The sequence below is a fragment of the Siniperca chuatsi genome, linkage group LG11 (genome assembly GCF_020085105.1).
Source record: "Siniperca chuatsi isolate FFG_IHB_CAS linkage group LG11, ASM2008510v1, whole genome shotgun sequence".
In the NCBI taxonomy this organism is placed as follows: Eukaryota; Metazoa; Chordata; class Actinopteri; order Centrarchiformes; family Sinipercidae; genus Siniperca; species Siniperca chuatsi.
In genome coordinates this window covers 20720261-20736732 of record NC_058052.1, presented here as the reverse complement: position 1 = coordinate 20736732, position 16472 = coordinate 20720261, and the positions used below count along the sequence as shown (strand labels likewise).

At 41.3% G+C, this 16472-nt stretch overlaps 1 protein-coding gene across 8 annotated transcripts in view; it reads right to left on the bottom strand.

Annotated features, from left to right (window-relative positions):
- akt3a (v-akt murine thymoma viral oncogene homolog 3a) overlaps positions 1-16472 on the bottom strand; it is a 57292-nt gene that overhangs the window by 25517 nt on the left and 15303 nt on the right. For all 8 annotated transcript variants that reach the window (XR_006380006.1, XR_006380005.1, XR_006380007.1 and 5 more), the window contains one exon: positions 2869-2994. Coding sequence is in view for 3 of the 8 variants with exons in the window: in XM_044215464.1 (XP_044071399.1) it covers positions 2869-2994 (126 nt within the window). In the remaining 5 variants the exon portion in view is untranslated. The remainder of the gene's footprint in view (positions 1-2868; positions 2995-16472) is intronic.

Sequence of the window (16472 nt, the reverse complement as noted above, 5' to 3'; positions counted from 1 at the left end):
GAGCGACAGGCTTGTATGTATGAGTCCCTCTGCAGGGAACAGGCCTGTACCATCTCTGTTCCATCTGACCACTTCTGTTGTTCACACACACACACGCACATAAACACACAAACAAATAAACAAACACACACACATACACGTACACACGCGCACACACACACACGCCACCTGGCCTCCCAGCTTTGGGCAACAGATGTGGCAGTGCCAGTGCTGTGCCAAGCAGCCGGGGCCGGATGTATGGCCTGGCTTGTCCTCCTCACAAACTCTTTTCCTCTCCCCTTTTTCCTCGTTCTCCAATCCTGTCTTCGTCTCCTCCTCCCTGTCTGTTCAGCGCTGACGATCCTCCTCTCCTCCCTCATCCTCCCTTCCTCTCCCCCATATTTCATCCACAAAGGCCTCACTCTCCAATCCCTCCATCCCTCTCTCCTTCTCTCATCCGTTGCTCTCCACCCTAATCATCTTTCTTCATCTCTGTCCTCTCTCTTCTTCCTTTCTCCTCCCCAGATCTCCAATTTTCTCTTCCTCTGCCCCCTCCGATCGACTCCCATCACTCATTCCCCATACTTGTCCTCCCTTCCGGACTCCTATCTCTCTTTCTCCTCCTCCATCCTTCGATGTACCATTCTTTATCGTTTTCTCTGAGGTATCAGCTTGGATTCTACCATTTGTCATCATTTTCTTTTCTGTTTTACCCTCATCTCGCACCAATTCTCCATGGCATGTCCAAATCTAAGGTCCTGTGCAGTATTACAACGTTAACTATGAATACTTAGTAAATACAGTGGCATCTGCATTAGGCCTCGTGCCAAGACGTGAAACACCAGCTTAACATCTATCAGATTACATTGAGTAGACAGCAATGTATGAACATAAAATAGAGTAAACAACTACACAACATGATTCCATGCATATACGCTAAGTGTTTCATCTGTTTTGACCAGCACAATCGTGGATGCCGATCTACCAATAATCTAGGTGTATTTTTGTTTTCATTTTTCCATAAAATCAAATAACTAGATAATCCTGTTTACTTTTCCAAATTTAAGCAACTCAAAAAAGGCCATCCATGCCTTTACCTCATTTCAACTTGATTATAGAATTTCCTCTGGTCTAACACCAAAACAGTCTCTGGTCTACAACTAAATGCAGCTGGAATCTAACTATTGTAACGCTAAGTGACAAGACCACATTATACCCAGTCATGTATTGATAATATGTACAGTAAAAGTATTTGGTTTATTATTTTATTTTCTTGCTCTGCCTTTGTCTTTTGGACAGATGTTAACATTTGCATGTGGATTTATGTAGTTTTATGTTTATGTTTTATTGTTTGTTTGCTTGCTTTATTTTCTTTTTGAGTCTCATTTGATTTTATCTGCTGTAATGCACTCTCTAACATTGTTTTTATTAAAGGAATTTGTTAAAGAAAGTTATTATCTGATTGATATGTTTACCTGACACCAGAAGACACAGTATTATTGTATATGGTGTTCAACTAAAGTCCATGTTTGGGTCAGGTTCCAGAAACACCATTATTACTGACATATCTAGTCTGAATCAGTGTACTGTGTATATTTCTTGAGTGTAATAATCACTAATGTGATAGCTACAGTACAGCAGCAGTCTGGAGAGAATTAAAAACAAAACCTTGACATAAACACATTGATTTAGGAATCAGTTCTAAATAGCAAAGAATTCAACAGTGACATGATGGCTTGACCAGACTTATTGTCTTTAATGTACTCAGTAATATACAGTAATGTCAAATCAAATTGAAAACGTTTTGTGTCTTAAAAAGTAAAAGTGATGTCAGCCTAAATGTCAAAAAAACATCAATTTTAAGTCAGTTCTGTCTTCTGTCAGATTATGGATTTTAGGGTGATCACTGTATTTATTCCAAAGCTAAAATGCCTGGAAAGCAGACACTAAGTATTACTGCCAATATGCATTTAATGTATGAAAAATAAGAGGTGATGGTGGTAATGATGATGGTAAACTTATTAGCTGGTTAATTACACATGTCAGTGACGCTGTGGAGCTTGTTAACCAGGTGCAGACAGATGATAGACTGATAAATGGTTAATTATAGCCCACAGTGAATTTTGTAAAGAATACCAACACTGTGAAGACTGATGACAGACAAGATGCTTTGACAAGCCATGAGTGAAACTAATGCAATAACTGTTGTACAATTTCACTGTGGCTCTGTGAAATGAAACCACAAGAACATTTCAGCAACATCTTGTAGTTATTTACATGACAGAGGTGATTGGCATTAGCATTTAAGAAACATAAATATAATAAGTTAGAGGATATAGGCTATTATATGTCAGTCCACTGGAGGACATGGGTTCAATTCCCTGCTGAAGTGTCCTTGAGCAAGACAATGATTCTCTACCACCTATAGAGGTTCTGCTCTAACCTGAAATGTTCCCTGCAGGGGTTAATTACAGCATGTTTCACAGCATCATCATCATTGTTCATTATGAGCCTAGAGAGAAGTATGCAGAGTACATGGGTGCAGTATATACGGAAAAGATGCAAGTACTGGGACACATTGCTACTACTCTCTCTGTATACCCATTAGGATTAAAAAGCTGTGTTTTTACAGCAAAGGCAGTAAAATCTGAGTTGACATAACAAAATTATAACAAGACAGCATAAACAAAATTATGCTCCAAATCAGTGCATCAGGAATCTAAAAGCCACATCCTTCAGATGGGAACCTGTAAGCATGGGATGTGTGGACTGTGTTTTCCCACTTTACGTTGCAGTTCTGTATATACACAATGTAAAGATGAAGGTACAGTAAGATTTAGAGCACAGTGCCAAGAGGCTATTTTGATATATGTATGGTAGGTAACATACTTGCTACAGAGAAGTTATTTAGGGGATAGGGCAGGTCGGCATCCTGAGGTTTCTCTTTGTAGCCGATGAAAGAGCCGTCTGTCTTCAAGAGGAAGTAACGCGGCCGCCAGTTCTTTATGTATTCACCTGAAGAAAAAGATGGATACAAAGAGAGGGAGGAAAATTGAAGTCAAATATGTTCAATTAGACCCTTGGTGCAAACACAACTGAATTCAGATCTTAAGGGCAACAGTGGTGATGATGCTGGGTTTTATGATGATATATGGAAAGTATTAATAGCAATAATGATGATGGTGATGATTTTAAATACAGATTTGATTCCCTAAACAGATAAGAGCCTGCTCAACTCTCATCTGTCCAAAGGATATCACGCGCATATACACGCTGTAGTGTTTATACAGACACACACACATACACACAGTATCTCTATGACTCCCACAGTGCTTGCCAGATTCAGACCGGATTATCATGTAAAAAATGACAAAAACATGTTTACCAGCGCAACAACCAAACTATCCATGCCAGAAACATCATCTGGCTGATACATGGGCAGGTGTCGAGGTGATGACCCCTCTACCAAACACACACACACAAGCACACTGCGCACACATATACATACAAACACACGTATGAACTCACAATTTAAACACACACACATACACACAAACCACTGGTAGCCAGCAAAGGGGGAAGAAGAGAAGAGGGATGTGATGAGATGAGACAAGATGACATGACATGAGATAAGATTACACATAGAGAATAACCCTTCTTAGACCGCAGCAACAAATAATAGCATCTGCTGAGCAGCTGGTGGCAGAGTATTACCCAACTGGCTGGCACAGACTGGTACTAAGGTGGCACCACAGCTTTATCAGATGACCCGCTGCAGGATTACATGAGTGTCAAACATTTCCACACCACAGAGGCGGATAACACTTACTGGAAACAGCATGGATACACACATGGATTAAAGTACACACGTGTGTGGATTCACACATAGTTGGACGAGTACAATGAGTACAAATACAGGGATGAAACTGTGCGCACACATGCACGAATGTGCAGAGAACACGGCTGAAGTAATACTGAGACACACAGCTCCAGATGAAAGAAACTGACAATCTCAACACTTTCCAAATTCCGGGAGCTTCTCATTTCAAACAACAGAAATAAAAACCACAAAAGGACACAAACGTTCCCTACTTCTCAACCCCTTTTAATTAACCAGCCGTTCCTTGACATGCACACGCACACACTTACACCTTGTGAAGACATAATGCATATGTGCATGCATGCGTAAACACGCTCATAGCCGACACACACACAAAGCTAGGTAACAGCTCTGATCACCTTTCTTAGGCTAATTCTCTGGGAGAGGAGAATAGGCAGTGTGTGAATGTGTGTGTGTTCTATTTGTGACATCCATTTAAAGCGGAAATGACAGCAGGCCGTGCTCGTTAACACGTCGCAGAAAAACACCTGCTCCGCCGAAGGGACCATGCGACTGCGGGGCCTGCCGGTACCTCTGAGTGCTGCTGGTGGTGGAGGTGTGTGTGTGTGTGTGTGTGTGTGTGTGTGTGTGTGGTGGTGGGGTAGCGGCTGATTTGAACCACCACACAAGGACAGAGAGACACAGAAAAGAAAATGCTATTGGGTGCCAGTGCATCATCAGGATTACCAAATCACACCTCTCTCTCCTCTCCTCTCTCAGTCTCTATTTTTCTCTTTTTCACAAATCCACCCACTCTCCCCTCCTCTCCCATTTCCTTCACGTGTTCTTTCAGAAACAAAGCATCTTCTTTGGATCACTTGCTACTGATAAACAGAGTGCTGTGAGAGGGGCTGAATGGGAAGGGTGGGAGGAGGGAGGTTGTAAGCGAGCAGAAAGAGAATATCTTATCAATTCTGTCCAAACCAATACCATATATAAAACTAGGGATCAGGGTTGCATGTAATCAGTTGAGCCTTTTGATGTGCATTGTGGGTTTTTGCTTCCCTGGAGAGAGAATGAATGTTAGCAAGCATAGTGATCTTAAATTCTACCAGAAAAATACTTTCATTAGTACTTTGTAAATGAATGTAGGTGAATTTAATGTTTAATGTACATGTGATCTTTTATTTAGAAAACCTGCAAAGAGTTTATTTCTAATCCAAACAACAGGGGATGGACACAATACCAAAAGCTATACAATATAATGCAAGCCAATAAAATAGCCCTGCAATAAAAACTGAGGATTATTATGTTACATTTTTGTGTCAGAAAGGTCATGATTCAACCTTATGGAAATATTTGAGGCTGTAGTTTGTGGTGTTTTTGAACTTGATTTCCTTTTAAAGTATTGTACAGGTGTTTCTGTTATTGTGTTTAGCTCCTGTTGGTTCACATCAGTCAAAACATATAACTAATAAAAACTAACGTCGTAAAAAAAAAAAAAAAACTGATCATCTGGAAAAGAGGAACTCTGGTTGACTTCAAAGTGGATCGGAGAAAGAGATGTATTGACTGACAAAATGAATGAGGATAAACAGAAAGTTAAACTGATAAAACTATTATAAACTGGCAGTAATGACTGGCTTGCTGGGCCAAATCCAGTCATTTCTCTGAGTCAGTTTCTCGATGAAGTATCCAACCAATGGAAGCCTGTGGCTGGCCACTTCATCGCTCAGCTGTCCAGTACAACTGAAAACATTTAAGCAATCCTTCTGGCCAGGCCTAGACAGCGTGTATGTGTGTGTTTGTGTGTGTGTACACGTCCACTGGGGGGCGGGGGAGGGGGCAGCCAGGGGTGGCACAGACGGAGAGAGGAGATGGACAGTTGTCCACACATGCCGTTCCAAACAAACACAGGCATGCGCACGCACATACACGCACACACAAACTAACACAATTCAGTTTCGACCGTTCCAATTCTCCGAATGATCCAATGGTGTTCTGTCAAGCTATCCCGTCTTGGCCCTGCCTGTAATGAGTCCAGTGAGCTCTCCCACTCTGGACAGCTTGTCTGGGGAGCCACATGTCTCTAGTTTGGACTGCTGGAGAAAACAGAACAGCCGGTCTCCTTCCCACACCATCTCTCTCGGACTCCTCACTTCAGTTTCATTTAGTTTTCAGCACAACTTTACTTTTCCCTTAAGGCCAATTAGTAAATACTACACTATACAGTGCTTAAGACAACAGGAGTCTTTTGTTTCTTGTTAGAACGACAGGATATCAGTAATACAGGACAACGTGGGTGATCTGAAAGATCTAAGGAACAGAGGATATTTAGGAGCATAAGATAAACCATTTTTATTTCAACTCTGGGCTGAATTTGTTCAAAACAGAGAAAATTTAGACTTGTGCAGCACTTCTAAAGTGCTGCACAAGTCTTAATTGGATGTATACTTTCTGAAATATTTCAGTTCCTTTTTCATTTACTGTTAGGAAAGTATTAAATAACATTCAAAAAGGTCTAAACTAATTAAAGAATAAGCTACAAACAACCACATCCACTGTACTTTGCCTTAGTCAAGTGTTTGACTTAAGAATGGCCTGCTAATAACAAAAACAGAATATGTAAAGGTGTCAAACTTTCCCCGAGTCTCAACCCCTCAAGACCTTTTGTTTTCAGCTTTTTTGGTATGAGCCACAAACTAAGTATTAAAAACTAGACTTTTTAAAAGTTCTTTTGGAATTTCTAGGAGAAATAAATCTTGTTGGCACATCCTCCAGTTGCAGCTTGTGGATTTAGCAGTAAGAGACAGAGATGAATCAGCTGTGACTGTGGCCGTTCCAAGCTTTCTGATTGGACAATTACAACAACGCACTGACTAACTGTCACTTAATTAGCAGACTGATTAACTATTCATTTCAGGATAGAGGGGGAAAGGGGAGAGAATGAGAGAGAGAAATGCAGAGAAGAAAAAGAGGAGACAGGTACAAATGGTAAGGCTGAACTTCAGCCAGCAAAACAGAAATGAGACACACAAACTTGCACAAACTTTACAGTCTCTCTCTCTCTCTGTCTCGCACTCACTCCTTCAGGACACCAGAGCACCTCTGCTCTTCTGCTTTGTCAGATGCCACATTTCAGCATAGAGACCGAGACAGACGAAAAAGCAGGAAAAACCTTGATGACAATTAAATTAAAAAAACTCCACAACTATGTGAGCTCACCAGCCATTTGTTAATCAACCCAAACAGGGATTTAATTTAATGCTTTGGCCGAGGCTGGAGCTGATATGCAGATGGCGCAGAGATGGGGCTGTGTGACTGGCACTCTGGGAGCTGGAGGGGTGGCGGGTGGTGGTGTATAGAGGTAGGGGGAGGCGGATGGAGAGGGTGGAGGGGAGGCTCTGCCACGTTCCAGCACATACACAGCAGCTCACCGGCAGGGGAGAGGAATGTGTCGTCTGGCCACATAACACACACACACATACTCTCTCATACACGCATACACACACACATTCAGTGTTCAGAGCAGTAAGACAGAGAGTTTGGCTGAAATGGGGCAGAATAAATAACAAGTTTACTGACTTGGTGATTGAGTAGCTGGCTGACAAAAGGAAAACATAACAGACTACTTACCTAGAGGTGGACTTTTTCATAACCTCACAGACAGGTTTGTGAGTGTGCTGATTGGATAACTGACTAAACTACATCAGGTTTAAGTCCTGAAACAATTTGATTAACTAATTTGTCGATCAAGAGATAATAAATAAACAACAGTTTTGAAGACAGATTAATCACTTAAGTCATTTAGAAAGTAAAAACATTTGCTTGTAGCTTCTAAAATGCAACAATTCTCTGCTTTTCTCTGTTGTAAATTGAATATCTATTAATATATCACAATATCTTGGGCTCTGGGAATTTGTAATAGGTATTCTTCCCTCTTCTCTGACATTGTATAGACCAGACTATTGACAGATTAATCAACAATAAAAATAATCTTCTGTTGCAGGCCTATCATGTTTCAACAACATTAAAGTACAAAAGTATCTCAACTTTGTCATATGTACTGTACAGTTCAATTAAAGTAAGTAGGCTACAAGTATCATCATAAATGATGATATAGATATCTTGTAGGTTAAGTTCAATGAAATGCAAATCAATACTGCACAGTGTAGCAGTCAAACAGATGGGTGGGTTTGAGCTGAAATTATTGGCCGGCTGCTTGAGCTGATCTCCTTATAAACGAAGGTGAAGACACCTGTGTGGGGAGGGGTTTCATGTGTTTGTGTATGTGAGCATTGTGGCTGATACTTGAGTAAAAGCAGTAATACATAGGGAGGAGGAGGAGGAAGAGAGATTAGCTAAACATCAGGCACGTAACTAATGGGTAAAGGAAGTAAGGGAAAGGTGGAGGTGACTGTGTGCATCAGAGAGGGCACTGGAGGTTAAGAAAGTGGGGAATTGTGCAGTAAGACGCTTGAAGAGGACATCTGTCTGAGAGTCTGTCCATGAGCACTAGAAGCAAGCAAGAATGTTGCAGAGCTGCACAGGACACTTGCAGGTACTCTTACTGGTCCAAAACAGTGTTGAGAGAAAAAAAAATTAATAAAGACTAATAAAAAGACTTGTTTAAGACTTTTTGAACAATCTATTTCATTGTGCATGTGTGTGTTTAAAGCTGTGTGCGTGACCCCGACCCCAGCAGTTCTAACTCTAGTCTGCTCAGACATCTTAAGGCGAATCCAGGCTCTTCAAAGCCAATCCACTTACAGTGCATTAGTCTCATTACCACACCGGGACTAGACTGGTGTTAGCGTGTGTACATGAGTGCTTTAAATATAGCCACCATCACTGATGACATAAAAGTAGTGCTGTATGCTACCTGTAAAAGTTCAGAAGGCATTTTTGCTGCTTGTGTAATGATCATAGAAGAACAGAACAAGGGGAAAAAAAGATTTGAAGAATCAAAAAAATGTAATTCAGTTTGAAGCTGGGCTGCAGCTGGGTTTAAAGGTTTAGTGCTGCAGTAATTGTACAAGCCTGTGACTCAGTCTGTGGAGACTACATGGAGGCTACAGCAGTCTAGAGATGAAGAGGATGCTAGAGTGAAGGATGAGGGAAAAGAAGAGGGCTGAGCAAAAGACTGAATGAGAGAGAAGGGCCTCAGTGCATGCGGTTAAGGATATGACAGTGACAGAGAGTTGGGACAGGGCAGGGCAGCCACAAGGCAGCCAGATTGAGTGGAAACCCATGGGAGTGTGGCTGTCCCTTGGGGGCCACTAGGAGATTTCACCCAGCCAGCTGCACACAGCCAGAGCCTCCTGGTAGGCTGTGCTGGATGCACATACACATACACACACACACACACACACACACACACACACACACACAAACACACACACAAACACACACACCCATGCAGGCTGCCCTGGTGCCCCTCTTCTCCCCCAGCTGGTGCAGAAGGAGGCACATGCACATCCAAACTTTCATACATACACACACACACACACACACACACACACACACACAGGCAACATACTGCAGAAAAAAATGACTTAACAACTAAATTACTACTAACACAAAATAACCCTCTTTTTCATAAAATTTCCCTTTTCCTCTTCCTTTTCCCCCCGTATAGTCTTTTTTTCCTCCTCTCCTGCAGTACCACTACAGTCCAGTAGATGGTGGTGGCTCCCTGGAGCATGGCGGCCACCGCTGTGATGCTGACACAGAGCTGGAGAGTGACTGACAGACACACAGCAGCCCAGACACCTCTCATCCTAATCCCCCTCACAGCACTGATATGTGTGTGTGTGTGTGTGTGTGTGTGTGTGTGTGTATAGTACATATATATATAAGATGGGGCCCATGTGTGTATATGTCAGTTGGTGTAAGTGTGTATATTTCTGCAAGCAGGCATTCAGTTAGCTTAAATCTGTATGTGTGTGTGTGTTTATACATGAGTGTTTGTTCATGTGTGTTGTTGGGGAGGAGGCAGGGTCCGTTGCTTCCTAAAGCACCCTAGGATTAGTGCGGTGTTAGCATATTAGCATCTTAGCTGGGGGGCTGCTGCTCAACACCACCTGTGCCAGACAGGAGGCTGTAGCTACCCAGCTACCCCCCCACCCACACACATATGTAACCACATACACACATTTGTGAAGGTCACTTAGCTACAGCGACTCCAAGCTTACTGTCTTAATTCATTACTGTAACTACTTTATCTGTCTCTTTACATGCGGTTTATTATTACAACGAAGATAATTACTTTGTCTTCATTTTTGTTTTCTGGTACATTAAAATACAATTAACTTCAACTTATTTTCAACATATTAAATTCAAGGTCAAAGTACAGCAAGTTGGCGGTTTCTGTGATATTACCAAGTAAAGGGAAATATGGCCAATTACATAAAGAACACTTACTGGATAAAATATCGATCACAAATGCCAGTACACAGCTATTTTTAAGGAATAAAAACAACTGAAGAACTGAAGGTGGACCTAACGTACATAGAGTTATACTGACGAGTAGAACACAAATACCGATCTTGGATCAGCTGGTAGGTCCTCCTAACCTTATCAACTATAATGCCTGAGAGACAAAGTTGGCCAGAGATGAACTCTATGCCTAGGTAACTAAGGATTGTATCACTTAAATTTCTATGATATGGTACTGCTACACTGTGTAGCAGTAGAAGTGAGGTCAAAATGTACAGTTTAAGGCTGCTCTAATAAAATTATTTTGCAGAAATACAGCATTTGTTGTACCGATACACGGTTTGTTCTAAAATTCAAGTCATTTAGAACAAGGAAATGCCAGAAAGCAAAACACCTCTACAGATGCACTGTCACCTTTCACAACTATCAAATTCATGCAGATTGAGGCCCCATTTCAACACCAAACATTGATTATTTTCTTATTTCACATGTAACAGACATGTAACGACAAAGAATAAAATACCCGAGAAGTTTTCCACCTTAATGATATAATTCAAAGGATTTTGTGATGGCCCCTCTGCCCTGCTTAATGGTTTCCTGCTCTGTGCTCTTCTATTTGCAGAGGCCTGTCCTGTGAAGTAGGACCATTAGTGGCAGGAGACACACCTGGGACCAGTACTGCTGTCCAGTACATAAGGCCGGGGCAGCCTCCAGTCCAGTAAGAACTCTTCTGCTCATACATTACAGAGTGGAGGCTTCTGTTTTTAGTTTTGTCAAGATAACTGCCTATTTCTACTCATCCACCCACCACAGTAATGATTCTACAGTCTTGACATACTGATTGGTTTGTATTATCTTCATAGCTTGTTTGTGACAAGAGCAAGGCTGTGACAGCTTCAACCACAAGAAAATGAAGCTAAAAACATGAAATGAAAAATAAATGTAACAAAGGAAGTCAAAGTCCTTTATGCTAACAAAGTGAAAAAGGAATTAGACTAGCTATCAGATTCAATCTCTTGCAAACATTTGTACGCATAGATATCATCTGCTACAGTTCAAAGAGTTAAGCACATACTGTAGCCATACATGCCTCCTATATGACGTTATTATTATTAACCAGACAGTGCAAACACAGGTTTATGTCTAGATCATAGTAAACCCTATCACGAATATTAAACACAGCTCAGTTAGATGGTCTATTTCCCGTACATCCACACACATTCATCCATCCACCCACACACACACAAAGGCACACACAACTACCAAGGCATAACATGCCACTGAAAACACAAAGACTGATCTGTTTGGATGTCTTCTAGCATGTCAAGAAGGTAAAAATACAATCTGAGCTAACAAGTACAAAAAGCCCCTGCATTCAAACACACAATAACATTAGGAATGCCATGCTGCTTGTGTTCAGAATGCAGTGGATCCAATGCGATTAGGAAAGGCACACACAGCCAATGAGCAGGCTAATCAAATTGCACTGATTGCTGGTATTGCCTCTCTCTGTTCTCTCCCTTGGATGGTATTGTGTGTTGGCATAATTGATTTCTTCATTTATTTTACATCACTGAAGTCCACATTAAATTGAGTTTTATTGGCCTGTACTGTATATGTACACAAGGAATTTGACTCCGGTTTTAAGTTGCTCTCAATGTGCTTACACACAGTTCCAAAAACAATTTACAGGAAGACAGAAATAGAAATACATATATAACTATTAGTTGAAATTACATTAATTTCACATCATCTCTTAAATACAGTAGAACAAGTGTCATCACTTCCAACCAAAGACATCTATTTTTCTTTTACAGTCTTTTTAAGTAGAACAATTTGTGTAATTTTGTTTGACTATAAATAACTGTCACCTATTTTCAGTTTGTAGATATCTGAGAATGGTGTGTTTACATACTCACATGACTATCCTAATAATGATGCTAAAAAAGGGACCTGACCAGTTGTTAACCTCTTTTTTCTATTCAGTAATTCTTATATTCATATTGTGCATTCATAATTGTAGAGAGGAGTGTGTTTCTTTGAGGTTCCCCATTTAAATCTGACATTCATATTAAACTTCTTATTCTGTTTCTTCACCTCATTGGATATAAAACCATCCAATCAGAGGAATAGAGTAAGGCAGCTGGACCAATCAGTCAGTGAGAATAGCTGTCGATCAGAACAAGAAGGGAGGGTCAGGAGACAGACACAGCTGTCTAACTGTTGCCCACAACAGACAGGCAACAAGGAGTGTGTGCATGTGTGTGTGTGTTGGGGGGGATCTTAACCAGCCCAGCCCTGTCCAGTTGAGCAGTGGTGAACAGGTGCAAAGCTTTGTGCATGTATGTGTGTGTGCGTGTGTCTATGTGTGTGAGTCACTATTATTCCAGAGTGGTTGGCTCTGTATTATTAATTCAGAAATGCTAGGCTGGGGCCGTGGGCGGCAGCTGGTGTAATGTATGCATGCGTGTGTGTGTGTGTGGACAACATAAGACCCCCCTGGTCTGTTGTGAAGCCCCCCTCCTCTCCTAGAGCAGCAGAGAGGCATTGTGCTGTATGTCTCCCCTGTCAGCCTGTAAACTTATACACATGCACACGCTCACACACAGTATACTCTGTGAACACAAATACACACACACACTAGAGCACAATAGCCCAGCAGGCAAGAGTAAACAATCAAATACTATACCCCAACTACTGTCAAGTGCACCCCCCACCTCAACCTCAACACCACCCCCCCACACACACACGCACGCACACACACGCACACACCAGCCCGACCGTGCCTCATTCTAAAGGTTCCATTCATGTGTTGCACTGAAGGGCCGACAGTAAGTGCTCTCTACCTCACTAACTGCTGCTCTCTGCTCTCCCCTCTGTCCTGCCTGACTACCTGTCTGTCTCTCCACCTGCCCAAGTGTATGCCCATCTGTCCATCAGGGTGCATTCACACTGGGCATGTGGAGCCTAACCCTAACCCAAACTTTGGATCATTTAAACTTTTGTTTGTGCGGACAGGTGAGAGCGATGCCAACCACAGTGTGACACCTTCAAGTGAATCCAGGCCTAAGGTTTGTTAGGGGAGGAAACAGAAATATAACACAAGGTTGTATCTGGATGAATCGCGGTTTTATGGATATAAGGGGACATGTGATAGGCTGCAGTTAATCATGCTTGTAAAGCACAACATTACAAAATGAAGCAAGGGCAAAACACAGTCTCATCCGATTCCCTCACAATCAGTCATGCTCCATCGTGCGTAACTGACATGCCTAAGTTACAGACTGGAATCATATTAGTTTTGGCTCATCTGCTGCTAAAAATCCCTGATGTCTCACACAGACAGTTTACCCAAACATTGTCCAATAAAAGAGCTACTTGTAAGCCCATGTGACTTTTGTTTACAAGATGCTGTTTGCTTGTGATTAGGCAGTGTAACTTCATGAACTACTGTAGAGTTTGGACTAACAAAATCACAGTGTGACTGCAATTAGTGACTGCTGTCTGTCACACTCAGAGGTGACAGACAGCTCTATATGTCAGTCCATCTCAGACAAACACTTCTCCCTCCTTCACTGAGAGCTGGTGTTTGTCATGTTGTAACGTCTGTCTGTCTGTCTGTCTGTCTAAGAGGCTGTTTTTGACGTGTCCACCTCAGCTGACTAGCATCAGGCACTTGAGGCTCTGAGACAATTCAAAAGAAACAACAATGACTATATGTGTTATCTATGTTGTAATCAGTATAAGAATAAAAAAGAAATATGTATTTATACAAAAAAGTCAAATATGTGAAAATAATCATTATATTTTTCATTTAACTGTATTATTCTTGTATTCTGTATTATTATTCTGTATTATTATTTAAATCTGCTAGTTGCAAGTCACAACCAAAGCACATAACGAATTTTATTACATCATTTTCTCCATCAGAAGCTGAAAAAATTAAACCCTCAAAATTTGTGTCACTGAATGGCCAGACAAAATTCTGAATGTTTCTGATGTTTAACACTGTGACAGTAATGTGAAAATTCATAGACCATTGTGGGGAAATTCAGACAGGGGGTCAGCTATAGACCAGATCCACTGGAGGCATAATGGACTCTGTGTCTTGCTCAAGGACACTTAGATGCTTATTACTACTGTATATAGCATGAAGATGGAACAGCCAGGTGAACGATGTTCTTCTTTGAAAGATGGTAAAGTCTCCTTTACTACAGGATAAAATCTCAATTTTACAAATATCAATAGGTATATAATTTTTATGAAAAATAATGATTTTTACAAGGCTATTTCTGTTTATTTTCAAAGAATATTAATAAAGGATGTACCAAACCAATTCGGCATTGCATTAAAAACCTTCTTCATGATAAGTACTTAAACATGCTACCTTCTGAAGATGAAAAAAAAATTCTGCTTCTACATTATTGGTAAAATATACTGAAGAATATATGTGAAACCCCCAATAATATTGGTGCCCTGCCTAGCCCTGCAAGGAACTTAATGAGCAAGCCATTTCCCAGGTCTATTCAAACTCAAGATATTGTGTAGAAACACTCAAACCACTGAGCAATATCTGAATATGGCAGATGTTCGTCCTCGTTCTTCTCTGTTCTCCCCCTCCAACTCCTCTCATACAGCAGTCTGCCATTGAACCTCATGTTCCAGCCTCTATGCTGTGAGACATCTGCACCTCACTCACTGTTTCTTTCTTTCTTTTCCGTCTCATCTTTCCTCTGTATATAAACACACACACACACACACAGATAGAAGTCTTTTCTTGATGACAGATGGTCAACAATTGTACAGCATCAGTCTCTCAAAATATAGACACTCACACACACCACATGCACACACAAACAAACACCACCTCCCTGTCCTCCTGTTCCTTTGTGCCCAATCCCCTGTCAGATGTCTTGATTTGTTTCTTACAGCTGAGTGTATGCATTAGTGTGTGTGTGTGTGTGTGTGTGTGTGTGTGTGTGTGTGTGTCTTCTTACCTTGGTATATTAAGCACTAGTTTAGCGGGCTCCAGCCAGTGGACCATATGGGGGACATTTAGCCCCCTCAGAACATTGAGCCAAGCCTTGCTGACATGATTACCACTGCCGTCCACTACTCTACACAAGCGTCAGATTGGGAATGGGGAATTTTGTCATGGACAGCTAATTAATGACTTGAGATTGGCAACCAGAGATGGAGGAGGCTGAGGGAAGATGAAAAATTCTGTCACTGTTTGGTCTCTTCTTCTGCTCTGTTGTTTAATCAGGCTAACTAACTGAGACTCTGTGAAACATGCATACACACAAAAGACATGCATGCAAGCACACATGTACACATGCATGTTACACGCATGTAATATGGTTACATAGTGTCACATTTTCTGGTTGGTTAAAAACAGACATATATTTGTCCTTACTTTCTATGATCGCATTGTATACACTTGTGTGCCTTGCATGTACTGTACACACTGTTGTCACTGTACATCTTTGTGAATGCATGTATTTATTCATGGCTCACATTTTCAGTGTGTCTTTGTGGCACAGCAGGCTCAGTTAATCCTGTCAGAGCCAGATTACAGGTGGGAAGATATAAATAGACTGACTGTCCCTTTAACCTGTGACATCAGCATGCAGCTCAACTGTTAAGTCAGGCATAACAGGAGCAAACTCAAACCAAACCCACCAAAGGCAACCCAGTTTATTTACATGTGACCACAATCACCAGATGTTGTCACAGAAAACAAACAAGCTTTCACTGTATCTGTACATCACATCTGGGTGCCAGAGCAGTGCCATCTGTAGCATACTCACAAACAGAAATTACAACAACAGCTACACCTAACAGCTTTGTTGTTCTGAAAGTAATATCATGGCTGCAATGGCACCATACGTTAGCCAACACATTCACCTGTTAGTTAACATTCAGAGTTTTGTGCTACAGTAGCAGAGTGGAAAGGAGAAAATGCATCAGGGATGTAACTGATGTTTCAGAGCAGCCATGGCTGTCCAGTTGCCCTTGGCAACCAGATGTAGACCACTGTCCACCATTATAGGTGGTGTGATTGCCCCTGTTCGAAACCGCTTTCCCCCGGCCAGAAAAAAGAAGAAGAGAAAGACAAAAAAACACTGTACCCAACTCACTCTTGCTGTACAATCATCTGCTCAGGTAAATGATAGTTCAACAAGTTTAATTAAAGTGTGTAATTAAAAATCATACAATCAGCATCACAGAATAA